Below are 14,755 nucleotides of genomic sequence, written 5' to 3'. Positions count from 1 at the left end.
TAATTTTAAAGAATCATCATGACCTCTGATCCAATACTCCCAATTCAATGACGTCATAGCAGGGCCAAGGTACCTCTGATTCATTTACACCAACGTGCGGCTCCTGAATAAGCATAAGCAAAATTTCAATAGGTGACGCAATGCCGGTGCCAAAGCATCCCTGATTCATTCGTTATGGTCCATGGAGACCCAAAATTGGATAATCGAGAGTTAGGCCAAGTCAGGCCCTTACTACTGGTATGCATATTTCTCAAGGCGAAATCCATGGCATTTCCTTATCAGTAAGACATTGAGTAGAATAAAGGATTTAATTAACTTTAGTAACAGTTTACTAGCGCCTATTGAACGTATAAAAGGAAGAATGAAAAATAATATGATTATTTATTTCCTTGATGCTTTCTGAAATTTACGAATACAAACGCTAATCAATTGCGACTTGTTAAAACATTACTTTTCTGAAGAAAGAAAAAAAGAAAGAAAGAAACGATAAAAATATCAGAAATTCCCAGCTGAGAACGGCGCAAGGGTTTTTTAAAATAATAAATAAAAACAATCGTGCGGATTTGAACAGGTTCAAAAGTTGCGAGTAATAGTAGAACAACAAGCAAACACAAACAACTATTGAAACAAACTGTATTTGCCCCGCGTAAAGTAGTCACTAACGCTCTTGCCTTTGGTGGGAAAGGTCCCGAGTTCGATTCCCGATTAGTTACTCGGGCGAGCTTTTTCAGGCCAGCTATCCTGAAGAGGTCTTATTGTGTTATCCTCACACGTGGGTGGTACCTAATGGGGTGGTACCTAACACATGGGTTCCAGGCAATGTTTCATTCTCTTTCTCCGGATATTGTGCTCGCCGAGGGACTTCATCCATCAAGTACGTGATGGGCTAAATGGTCTTAGATGCCGAAAGCTCAGAAATCTAAATCCGAAATCCTGAAACAAACTGTAGAACTACATTTTATGTGTACTGATTGTGAGGCTATTCCTGAGAATGGACGCGTTTCTAACTTTTCTTTGGCTTCAAAACCTTGCGTGTATTCTTTAACAAAGAAAACATTTCTGCATTTGCCAGGCTACAATATTGCTTTGAAACTAGCATTGCATTCAGTAATAGAGTAGAGCCTAAATATTTCACAACTCAAACAACAGTTAGTATATGTTGTTAAAGCTTCACTACTCTTTTTTAAGAATTAATACCTTTCTGTTACTTCGAAAGCGTTGTTGACGAACTCAGAATTTTAAAGAACTTAGAAATATTGTGACACGATGTTATATATTCGAGAAGTGCGCATAAGTCATACATTTTCTGACTATCTTGCTTCGCCTTTGACATGTCTAAGCGAATTATTACCAGAGACTGAATTCGTTTTCGTTTTCCTAAGGGACACTCAAACGAAAATCTGTAATGAAGGATAGAAATCATGAGATTCTTCTGGGTTTTTCTCACTCACACTTGTCAAATTCAGTGACGTTACCTCATATATATGTCGTACTCCACTTCTTTCCTTCCTTTCTTGTACATTTCTTCCTTCTTTCTTCATTGATAATATTCCCTTCGCGTGACGTCACATTTATATTGACGGATCTAAGGCCATACATACCGTTAGTGCTTACTAATATCAAAGTACCGTGCAAGAATGAACGATCAGAACTCCCACTAAAATTGATGTAGATTTTCGTCGTTTATTTATGTCCTGTACTTTATATCGGTTGAGAGATAATATCGGTTAAGTGTAACTACAAAATGTTCTACATTTTTCTAAATATTAATTCCATACCAACGACCTTATCCAGCGGCGTAGTAACAGTAATGATGAAGAAACCTTTTACAGTTTAGATTTCATCCTAGTATGTCTCTACCCTTGTAATAGATTTTGAAACCCTCTTCATCCACTAAGGATTCACCTTTTCCAATAGCTGGTAACAGCAATAAATTGAAGTTAGGTTATGGTTTACCCGTCAACCAGAAGAAAGTTGAAATTGGTTCATCAGTCTAGTATGAATTTTCTGTCAAATAGTTTCACTTCATTGTATTTCGTATAGGGCTATTTCGACGTAACGGAGATACATGAATTCAATTAGGACTTAAACCCTTCATGGAACCCGAGAATTATGATTGTAATTTTGATTTTGATTTTGCCCTGTTCACAGATCAGCCCTACTCCCAGAATATGAACGGAACATCTTTATTTTCATAGAAATGCAACGCATATAGGTATTTCAAATTACATATATCTTTATATCTTTAATAGTGATATAAATTTACCATCTATATGTTCCTTAATTATTTGGCTGACGTGAGTGTACATAAGACAAAATAGCAAATATTTCAATAATGCAACTGAAAATACAGGACAAAACCAAAACTTAAGAAATTATAAACAAAAAAACAAAAAACTTTAACTCACTATATGACAGAACGCTGTTAGGTTGTTTTTGCTGATCTGCAAATAAAAAGTGTTTCTCCATTAATTTCATTTGGCTTCTTGTTTTAACGAATTAACTATAAAACGTTTATTATTTAGCAACTTATTTCGACTAAGTTTGATATACGTATAAATGAGTTACAATTATTTAATTATTAGGCTCACAATGGTTTATTACTTGTACGAACGTTAAATATTAGAAACATATTTCTCCTTTCAACTCGAGTAATATTGTACATCTCTATCATTCTACAAAGAAATAAAAAAATATAGGTACGATTCAAAGTGTTGAAAAAGATTCGTCTCGATATATTTTAAAATATTGTTCAGAAATCTTAAGCTATCAGTATATTGAGTAATGCAAACACAGGCACCTCCTCTTCTAGTTCATTTCCTACGTTCCTTTTAATTTTGCTATGCTCAAGGAAGACTTATTTTGTCGTGAGGTACTTTAACGCTTCGAAGCAGTATTCTATATCTTCTATTATTTCCTTCCTACCACAATTTAAGTACCGTGATCCCCTTCGTTACTGCATTGGAAAGTAGATAATAAAGATTAATGGTAGTAAATACGGCATCTTATAAAATTCTATTCTAGAATATGAGACACACGTACCATTATAACAGATACTCTGAAAATGTCTCTTGAATGTAGTGGAACAATTTTAGTTAAGAATTTGCGTTATTACTTGAATGAATCACAATCATATTGTTTACAGATCATTGTGTCCGACTTTCTGTACAAGCAGGATATACATACTTCGTATAAAATCATGAAAAAGACGTTAACTTGAAAGATAGTTAAGTTAAAAAGCATTGACTACAGACCTACGTGTAACTTCACACAACAAAAATTTATACTTCCCATTAAATTTTATATTTTTCATCTATACCTTAAGGAACGTGTGTTTTCTTTACTTTTGTGAATCTTGAAATCGCACACGTGAATGATCTCTGAAGTGCCATCTTGGATGGAAGTCGCAAATACTCGCATCTAAGTGTGTCAATAAGCATAACTATAAGAAACAATGTAAAATGACATAAGCGTTTCGTAGAAGTGGTGCTTGTTTCACTGAGATGATTGTAAACCTTCTTAGGAGAGAAACGAGAACTGTAAGAGATTGTCACGTAATCTGCAATGTAACTCCAAGGTAAACAACAAGATAAAACACGGAAATAGTTCTTGACTCTTTATATAACTTATATCTTTCCAGTAACAAATTTAGTTATCACATAATAACTGTGGATAGTTTTAAAATAAACTTATTCTACTTTTCTGTTTTTCATATTGTCTTTACTGGTATATCTGTAAGGCAAATACGTATTTACAACTAATCATAGAATCACTAGGAACGTTATATGTATTCTTATTGAGAATCAAAAAGTGTTGAACAAAGTGAGCAAATTGGACAAAATGGTTCATACTATGGTATATTTAAAATATATCTAACTGATGCATTTTATATTCTACTGCTAAAGGTCATTGGAAAATAACTAATACTAATACGCCTAAGTTAACTGTAAGTCTTCAAATTTATTGTGGTAAATCATACTTTCAATTTATATTTTTTGTAATCTTATATACAGAGAAACTTTTCTTTGGAATTTGAAAGGAGATACTAACGTTCAAACATGAAAGAAAAACGTGTAGGAAAGAAAGTTGAAGAAACGAAGGGACGCCAATGAAAAACATTTAAACAGTGTTTGTCCACCACATAATACTTGGTAATCGCTGGTGTACAACTAAGGACCGAATACACCAGAGAGTGATGCTCTACCACTAAGCTGCAGCTGCCCAAATTTTGATGTGGTTCTACAGCAAGATTATGTATTTCATTGTAAAGGAGAAGATGTTACTTTTTTTCACTGCGACTCAAATTCACGAATTCCTTCTAGGAGATTTTTGGTTAATACAAAGTTAACTGTATGAAGAATTTCAAGTTCGATATCAGAGTTAGACAATGCTCTTCGTAATTGTGAAGACAACTGTAAGTAACATGTTCAGTGGTCATGTTCCTTTGCTCATGCTAACCATAATGTATTATGTGAATAGAAAGGGCACTCGCGTGGGCAGATGGCCTCTGTATCCCATGACGAGTTGGTGGTTTGAATTGTGTTTCTGCAAAAAACGGCATCCTTGTCCTGCATTGAATCTCTACGCGATTTGAGTAACTTTGGCCTCTATCGACTGTTATGATGTAGACCATTTGGTGCCTACTACTGTCGTCGACAGTTTGCTCCTGACCGTGGCAGCTTGCACATGCGTGTGCGGTTTTACCGGAAACCAGTTACTTCCGATACATCCTTGACACACTTGCTTTTCAAAATCCAAGTGCCGCAGCCACTTTCGAAACCAAGCCACCCAGTCCTCTGGTCCTTATGATTTGACCACCGTCAAATACACTCCAGTCCTTCGTTTTGGCCACCCCGCACTGCACTCACATGGATACCGAGTGGAGAAAATACGGCAGTAGTACTCGCATGATGCGTTTCATTCACGTGGACTGGTGGAGCTTCCTCAAGCCGGCGTATATAGTGTAGACAGTGTATAGCATAATGAAACAAAATGACTTCAGAAAATTCACCAGAAATACATTAGATAGGGCTGCAACATAACGGTGTACTTTTAATTATTTCTTCTGAACACCTGGTTCTACTAAGTAAGTTTACCTGATTTTAATTATAATTTATTAAATTTATGTAATAATCATTGCCCATAGGACACCGGCTATAGAGATATAACGTCTCCATTAGACCTAGCATAAAAATGAAGTATTAATATTTGTTGAATCTATTACAAAATTTGGTCATATTTTAAAGATCTTAGTATTTCTGTTATTATCAACAAACTAAATTCTTTCTTATTATATATATGTGTGGGTTTATTCATCCGTTCTACACACTAGCACACTATCTATGATATACGTTTCAAAACACCTAGCAAGTACGTCTGAATCTTGCCATCTACTCTCTTAGAGATCAGTCAAACCTAAGGTCATTTGAAAACACTGTTTTATTGCGACATGAACATCAATTACAAGGCGAAAACGTGATATTATGTAATATTAGTACACGAGCGTAAAAATTAACCAACATACATAATATTCAGATTGCATAATGTTCATTAGGAGCGATGAGATTAGCTGAATATCATCCGCTACATGTGACTGAGAAGTTTTCTCTGAAGCAAGTTTTCTCTTTGTGTAATCACACACTTCTACTTCGCGTATATGACATTATACGCAATTTGATGGAACGTCAATATAATTAGCAGAATGCGGAAATATGAAACCGTGTTGAGCTAGGATTACATTTATCACTATACGTTCAATGTTACACAATATCTCTCTCTTCAACAAATACAGCAAACTATAACACAGATGAATAGTAGATATTATGCCTCGTTGAAAGGATTGCACTTACATCGATATTGTTTGATTTGTAAGCTCACAACTACTCACTACGTTTTAAATCTATGCATGTCCTTCCAGTGCATTTCCATCCTTAAACTTTGAATTACATACGTTGCTACAGAATTTTCCACCTTCATTACTTAAACCTGTGACTCAAAGGCTTAATTGAATAACTCTTGCACACATCAAAGATAGGCAGACAAACCGTACTTAGTGTAAACATTCGGAAGGAGTCGAGAAATACTTTCAAATCTATCTTAAATTTTACGTTCTGTCCCCAGTTCGCAAAGGGAAGATAACGGTCTTGACACATGAATCATCGCTAGTATGTATATACCTATCAATTAAACGAGAACACATGAAACCGAAAAATGTCATGGTATGCTGCTGGTGTATATCGTGGCAAACACTGCCTAAGTGAGGGTCAGGAGAATAGTAGTGTAAACTGAACTGAGCAGACAGTAAGGGAGTGAAATGAGCAGCCTCCTAATTAAAAGAAAATATCAAGATGTTGGCACTCATTTACGTCATACCAATATTACATAAGTGCCAAGTACGTTAGATATATCACAGAACACAATGTCTAAAATAATAACGGCTTACAAAAGTCATCTGAAACCAAATCAGCGAGTAACAAAAGCGATTGGAGGAGAATCCTTAATGGCAAGTCACGCGAACACTAAACGAAAATTGTAACAGAAAGCCGTTGTATGACTGCGGTGCAAGTAACAGAGGAACTGAAAAGTATCTTCAAAATCATGTATCGACAATCATTGTCTATAGCAAGTTACACGACAGGGACATGGAGGATGTGGAGGAAACAGTGTCTAGCTTTATATCTCGTAAAAGGATAGCTTCATCCTTAACCTGAGATTTGATCTTGCATCAGTAGTTTCCAAAAGTCAAAAGAGCTATTCGCGCTCTACAAATTTGGTGATAAAAAGTTTAAAATTTGATCAAGATAATTTCTTTCGAATCAATGAAATATATTATTATATTCGGTTTCATTATTATTATTATATGACAAAAATGGTGACATAAAATGATATTAATCTTTGAGTAGAATTCCCTCTCACTCACCCGCAGAGATTTCATGTCAACTTTCATTTTTCAACAGAAATTTGAAATATTCAAGACATCGATTCCTCTAGACAAGTGATTGTGAGAACTAGAAAGAGCCTAATTCGATATGAAATAAGTGTTCGTGTATTAGGTTATATCTTCCGTTTTAATCAGATAATGTAGATCTTTTACTTCTAATTCCGATTTCTCAATAGCACTGTTTCCAAGTCAGACATGAAACGAAACTGTTCTTTTCACAGAATTAGAATGAATGTAGCTATTTCAATTCAATGTTCCTGTATACATTTCCTAGTATTATAAACTAGGCTCTCTGTAGGTTTACATATTTAAAGGGGAAAAGTTGTATAAGAAAGTATAGTAGTATATAAGTAGTATATAAGAAAAAACTATAAAAACAATATAACACAACTAAAACTATGTTAATAATATTTCCGAATTTATAAACAAGTTCCCAGGATCTTTAAACTCACAATTTGGCCCAGCGTTTATACCATGAAAGTGCTGATCTGTAAATAAAAAAACCTCAGTGTTTTCATTTGACTTGTTCTTTTATAAATTCAACTAAAATGTATTTATTGTTTCAATATTTTGTTATGACTAACAAGGTAAATGGTTGAAACGTTGCGTGTTGATCTGCATGTGTTACAAGTCGTTTGAAAGGTCACCGAGTAAACCTCACATATGAAATATCTCTTATAGATTGTGCCAATAGGGGGTGTGGCGACCATTTGAGGATCGGAACAAGGCACACTGCGAAACATCAGAAAACGTCGAGAAATTGAAATCTATTATGTAATTGTAAGTAGATATAGGTTTAAGATGTAGCTGAAGGCGAGTCAAGCATCAAATGTTTACAAATCCACCATGGCTGACACAAATTACAAAAGAAAGAAAGCTATGGATCTTGAATTGCGTATATAGAGATTCTCGAAGTCGCTGTGTGTGAATGGGATACCAAGAGCGTTAAATTCAGAATGGTAGACAAAATGCACAACCCTGCTATGTAACTGAAACATTGCAATGGCAGTGAAAATATGGTTTCGATACCCCCCTCGTTACGAAGTGCGAGGCCGAGACGAGATCGGGACGAGATCGAGACTAGCCTCTGTGTTGGTACCATCTCTACTTATGAGAGCGGATATGGCTCACATGAGAGTGCATATGGCTCACAAGTGCACATAGGATAATGTGATACTGGAACATAATGAATAGTTCTGGATGCATGTTTTAAGTACAGTTGTGGAAGCATGTTATAACTTCTGGAAGCATAACGATTTATGCACCAATGCGCACTTTTATCTGTCATTGTTCGGATCTTCAGATGGCATTTTCAAATAACGGCAACATACCCTATAGGCATCATTCAAGAGAAATTATACAGATGTAACGTGAACTAGGACCGAGGTATCCTGCGATATATACACCATTCCGAGACCCTTGTATCCCTTCGGGTGTGGGGGCGGGATATTGTAGTAAATTAATGATTGTATATTAGTGCAGTTTGTTCGTATCATAAAACTTATATGTATACTACAAAACCTTCCTTGCATTCCGTGTCTCCATTTTGATTGTATACCTAAAGACAGTCTGTGTTTATTGCAAAATATCACCTGCTCCTACTTGCCCCGTTATGTACTACTTGTCCCGTTTTTCTCCTTTATGCGTAAGAATCACATGAGTTCGTTTTACGCATATTTTTTACCCTTTTGTAAGATATATTGGATCCGTCATATTGCATTTTGCATTTTAACACTCGATTCGTACTCCGTAACAACGACCACCTCTACCTACCCGCTTTCAGTACCATTGTATGTTTTGCATTTTGTCCGCTATTTTAAATTTTAAGCTTTTGGTATCCGTTTCAAACATAGCGACGTCGAGTATCTCTATATAGATAATTTCAGATCCATATCTTGTTTTTTTTTTTTTTTTGTAATTTGTGTCGACAATTTTGATTCGTAAACATTACCTGGCCGATTCGTATCCAGCTACCTTTTAAACCTATACTGCGTCTCGACACAATTACATCATAGCCTCCTATTATGTCCACGTTATTGTTATTTGTGTCAGCCACCTTCATCTTCAACTACCTGTTAAACCTATATTTTATACGTCTCAAACTAATTAGATCAAAGCTTTCTATTTTTTGCACGTTTTCTGGTGTTTCATAACGTCACTCTTCGAATCTTCAAATGGTCGCCAACAGGCACAATTCCATCGAGGTACTTAACATATAAAGTGTATTCAGTGTGGCCTTTCCCCGCATTTAACACTTCCTATGTAAGTTCGATATATCTAAAATTCAGTTACATTAATTCTTGATTATGTTCTCATTTGTTTGTTTCCTGTAAGAATATTAAATGTTGAAAACATTATTCTATTCTAAGGCTTAAGTAATATTGTATTCTCTACACAACACCGATCCAGGGGACAGACTATACTTTGTTTAACTATCAGAAGTATATTAAAAACGTTTTCAAACATATCTTACATTTTACCATCGGTTCCAGGTTCACCAAGTAAAACTAATCTTATATATAATAATGCTATGGGAGAAAGTGCGACATCTAAAGAGGAGAATGATTAGTCCGGCGTGGGTGTTTGCAGTGCATGCGCGGGTCGTTCTTCCATGAATCAGAGAAAATCAGTCAGCTGTGTTTTCGTTCTAATTGACGCGGCAATGCGTTTGAGAAAATCATGGCATTCATATCGAAATATTCGGAAGAAGCGAGGTCTTATCAGATTCCTGGCAAGGGAAGGGGTTTAACAAAGCCAGGTCAAGCAAACATGGTATTCACGTTGGAACTCATCTACAAGGTGAACGACCTGGTGACAAGTTATCGGCGTGCCACAATGCGAGTTTTGGCAGAAATGACGGAGTAAACGTTGGAACAGTGTGCACATTTGTGCATGACAATTTCATTTACCTAAGATGTGCTCGCGGTGGGTTCCAAAAATGCACAGCAAGCAGCAAAAGATCTGTGTACGGAACCTACTGTAATATCTGGTACGGTATCATGAAGATACAGCTTTCCTAGAGCGAATCGTTCCCAGTGACTAGACCTGGTAACATTACTTAGACCCAAAGATAGCTCCACTAAAAAATCAAGGATGTGTCAGCAGAAGGCAAGGTAATGCTCGTCGTGGTTTTCGACGTTACAGGTCCGATACTCATCGAATTCCGAGAGAATTTCAAAATCATTAACAATGAAGTGTACTATGAAACACTTCGTAGTCTACGCAAGTCCATCAAGAGCAAATAGTCTGGGCTTTTCACGCAGGGAGAGATTCTGTCCCATGCTTACGCTCGTGCACACTATTCAAGGTCAAACAAAGTACACTGGACAAGTTCGAGTAGGACCACCTTATTCATCCACCTTAAAGCCCGGACACGTCTCCCTGTGACGTCCATCTGTTTCATCCTCTAAAACAAAACCATTAGAAAGAGAAGTGCTTGGAACGGGACGAAGACCTGATGGACACAGTGGAAGAGTGACTACTGCCACAGCCAGAGGAATTCTGGAAACAATGAGTTGAGTTGATTTTGAGTTTAACGTCCCGTTTAACAGCGGGGCCATATAAAATGTGTACCTACTGAAGTGGAATCTAAACCACATGAGCTCCCGATGGGAATCAAACCCGGGTCTCCCACGGCAAACAAGCGTACATTAACCGCTTAGCCACGAAGAATCTCTCTGGAAACTATGAATCCTTCAAATTGTGAAAAAGTCGGATAGTTGCTCTGGCCTCTGGTAATCACTTACACAATTCGTGTATACCCACGGTGTCGCTTCGTACCTTTTTATTTGAACACACTTCGTACATATGTTGTGTCTACTCTTGTTTTTACTGACTTAGCAAGCATCTTTTCATCATCTTTAACAAATATTTTGTTTTTTCCTTATGACCGTAAAACCTTTAGAGTCATTAATTATGTATGTTATGAATCTTCACTGTAAGCTGATATATATATATATATATATATGTGTGTGTGTGTGTGTGTGTGTGTGTGTGTGTGTGTATGTGTGTGTGTGTGTGTGTGCGTACATGATAAGTAACTGATGTTATAACTTCAATATCTGTGACAAACCCAACAAATATTCTATTCTTTCTTTCTCTTTAAAGAAAAATGTACTTCTCCAGATATATAATGTCAACAATGTACCCATTAAATTGCTTTTGCCTTAAAGAGATCTAGATGTTCTCGTGTTGTCTTTAACCCACCATCACCAACTTGTGAGAAAATCCCTCACTTTTGTTTTTATTTATTTGTGTATTCTTAAAACTTTGTCTATTGACCTATATTGATGCCTAGGTGGAGATTGAAATACTGTGCATGATCAGAAAAATTGTCAGCGACCTATCACGTGTGCAAGGTGAATGAGAGCCTTGATAGTGAGAGACTTTGTTCTTTTCGTGAGCGAATCCCTCACAATTTACCTATCGCGTTTGTGTTTTTTCGATTTTCTGTTGGTGTACTTATGTATATTTATATAAATACAGAGGCAGACCAGATACTACAACGGTTAATGAAGGAAGATGATAACGTTGTTTCTGACATGCTGTCAGAATTTGATGATGATGACAAGTAACTCTGTGGAATGATCACCCACCACGACAATCGGATTGTTCTTCGCCCTCCTGGTGCTAAAGGCGCAGGTGGTAAAAACGTCCAAAATGTTTTTGAAGCCAAGCATTTATTTTTTACCGATGGCACAATAGAAGAAATAACAAAATGTACGAACGACAATCTTCAATAAATGAGGAGCAGCTACAGCAGGGGAATCTATACAGCTGACACAAGTATGGATGAGATTTCCGTTCTCATAGGGCTGTTATATTTGACCGAAGTAATCAGATCTCATCAAATAATACAAGATCTTTGGAATATCGAGGGTACAGAATATTTTAGTCTTCTTATGACCTACAATTCGATTCTTGCTCTTGTTAATGATTCTGCGGTTTGATGAAGTCAATACAAAGCAGATAAGAAGGGCTGTAAGCAAACTGGTCCCTATACGAAAAGAGTTTGATGAATTTGTACACCGATGTAAGGATTAGTAGTGTTAGTGAGTATGCGACTATTGATGAACTATTGGAAACCTGTTGAATGTTTAATCTTCCAGTAGAATGTTAAATAGCAAACACAAGAACATGTTAGAACGCAACATACTGTAAATATAGTTAACTATCTTTTATCCTTTTTATGTTTTACCAGATTTCGGAATAGAATTCAATGTTACTATATTACAGCATTATTAATTCAATGTTACAACCTAAAAAAAAGTTCCATAATGCAAAACACCAAGTAAAAATACAGAACGTATAACAATAATAACATTGTAAACACATACTATTACGTAGGAGCAGGGTAGAGAAAGTTTTAAGAATAGAGAAACGAAATAAATAAAAAGTGAGGGATTCCTTCACAAGTTAACGATCGCGTTACAAAATAGAAGTTACCGTTTCCGGATTAATAACTAATTCTCACATAATATTGCGATTCACATAATATTGACCTCATTCTGATCTACAAAACTACATGGACTATTTTTAGATTAAATAAAATACAAGGTGTTCCTGCCCTTAAGATACTTTCTAAGGCTTTCAATAACCTGATTATTGAAAATTGTTCACTTGTATGTAATAGGTAGTACTTACTAATCTTTCTTGTATTGACGTTGTACTAAACTTCTTTCTTGCCATAGTTATATTGAGAATTCCTGAGTTACATGACCACTCAAGACAGGAATTAATGTCTTTAGTGCAACTATGCATTCCTGACACACGACGTAGCGCTACTGATTTGCTTTATCTACGTAAGCTTATCAATGGTAAAATTAATTCTAAGTTCTTACTGTCGCGGATTGATTTTCGGATTCTTTCGTGACGAACTAGCTCTTTTAATTTACTAGCTTATTAACACTTACTTTATCAATATTGTTAAGCTCTTTTTGTTTTACAGAGTAGCGCACGATTGCAATATTGTTCTAATAGGTCTTAACATTTTCACTTCTTAACGAAACTTCAGAACTCAACTTAAGACAAAATTGTATATTCTGAAGTGAAACTTCCTTTTTCGTATTTGTTAATTCATTTCTACTGCCTTTTCTTTGTATGTATTTAGTTTTCACTGATTTTATCATTTTATGTTAATCAGTTTCAGACAATTGGCCCTGTGCTCGATGAAATTTAGTGGATATATAAATAAATAAATAAAATATAAATATATTCGTAATACAACTGAAAATATAGGAATAACGGAAGAGATTGGAGAAAGCTCCTCAATGAGGGGCCATGCCAAAGACTAAGAAAAGTTGTCACACAAAATCTTTTATGACTGAGGTGCTAGTAAAAAGGAACGTAAGCAGCATCTTGCACAGCCTATTTCGTCAATCACAGTCTACAACAAGTTACGTGATAGGGACATGGACGATCTCGTTGCTCGTGCAAAATAGTTGTATACCTCGCAGTCCTTCATGTCATATCTTGGACTTAGTCTTGAACCGGTCGTCTAATGAAGTCAAAATTGATACCGTTCAAAAGAGCTAATCATGTTCAAACAATTTGGTGTTAAGAAATAAAAAATTGTTGTCAAGATAACTTTCTTTAATCAATCAAAAATACTATCATATCCGGCCCAAATATTGATTAGTGAAGAACAAACACAGAAACATAAAATGACTAAATAATTTATGAAACTGATACGCTTTCACTCGGAGAGTTTGATTTACATACACTTTTTGTTTTTCAACTGAAACTAGAATTAGTGAGGTTCGAAACGTTTTCTTCAGGTATATATTTCTACAAATGGTTCTGAGATATAACTGGAATAAGTGTTCGTGTGTTAGTTCCATCTTTGCATTTGTCTCTCCATTCCAACAGAAATTTGTAGAACATTTACCTCTAAGTCCAATTTCAAATTAGCATTCTTTCAAAGTCGGTCGTATTTCCAGAAAATGAAACGAAACTACGTTATGTCCGCAGAAATGCAATGAATGTGTCTAGCTTAGTTTCATTTACACTCATGTCCAAAATTATTGTCGCATGTCTATAAACATGTTGTTGTAGCAATACAACTTGATCAGGATTTCCCGATATTGCTTATAGTGTTAGTATGTATATAATCGGCAAAGTCACGTATGTGGCAAATTTCATGTCAAAAGAACAGTAAAGAAGAAGAATAAAACGAAAATTAAACTTTCTTGACATTTAGAAACCTTTTTGTTTTAGTCATTCTCATTTTCGTATTTATAATTCTTTTCCTATGGAATTTACCACAAATATACATTTCCCGATTAGACAAATAGTATCCTTATTAAAAGTACCCTGCAAAATCATTATCAAATTATATTCTTACAAGAAGACAGTTATAGATATGCGACCATTATTTGGACATGAGTGTACCTGTATACCTTTGCCAGCTTTATAAAAGTTTGCTATCAGTATGTTGTTCAAATATTTAGATGATAAAAGTGTGCATAAGATAAAACTGCCAATATTTTACAATTACATAACTGAACATCCAGGAATAATATTTAGGAGGTAATTAACCAATCACAAAGAGCTTTTAACTCACCATCCGGTATACGGAGTTTAGATAATCCATGGTACTCTACAAATAAAAAAGATTTTTTCAGTGTTTTCATTTCACTGTCCTTTTAGAAAATCCACTATAAATTATTTCTTATTTCAACAGTTAGTTGAGACTAACTTACATATACGTAAATATGAGTTACACTATGTCCTCATTATGATTGAATTAGTTTGTTGCTTGTAGGAACATTAAGTACAGAGAACATAATTAATCATTTATAACTAAATATTCTTCTT

General features: G+C 35.4%; 1 protein-coding gene across 1 annotated transcript in view; it reads right to left on the bottom strand.

Moving 5' to 3' along the window:
* Positions 1-14,755, bottom strand: part of LOC145691574 (uncharacterized) — a 128,920-nt gene that overhangs the window by 82,015 nt on the left and 32,150 nt on the right. The window contains exons 5-7 of the mRNA XM_081766984.1: positions 14,502-14,537; positions 7,393-7,428; positions 2,409-2,444 (exon numbers count right to left, since the gene is read on the bottom strand). Coding sequence (XP_081623110.1) covers positions 2,409-2,444; positions 7,393-7,428; positions 14,502-14,537 — 108 coding nt within the window. The remainder of the gene's footprint in view (positions 1-2,408; positions 2,445-7,392; positions 7,429-14,501; positions 14,538-14,755) is intronic.

The sequence above is a fragment of the Thermobia domestica genome, chromosome 8, assembly GCF_964235325.1.
Source record: "Thermobia domestica chromosome 8, izTheDome1.hap1.1, whole genome shotgun sequence".
NCBI lineage: Eukaryota > Metazoa > Arthropoda > Insecta > Zygentoma > Lepismatidae > Thermobia > Thermobia domestica.
The sequence above is the reverse complement of the archived record's forward strand: the minus strand, read 5'-3'. Positions and strand labels throughout refer to the sequence as shown.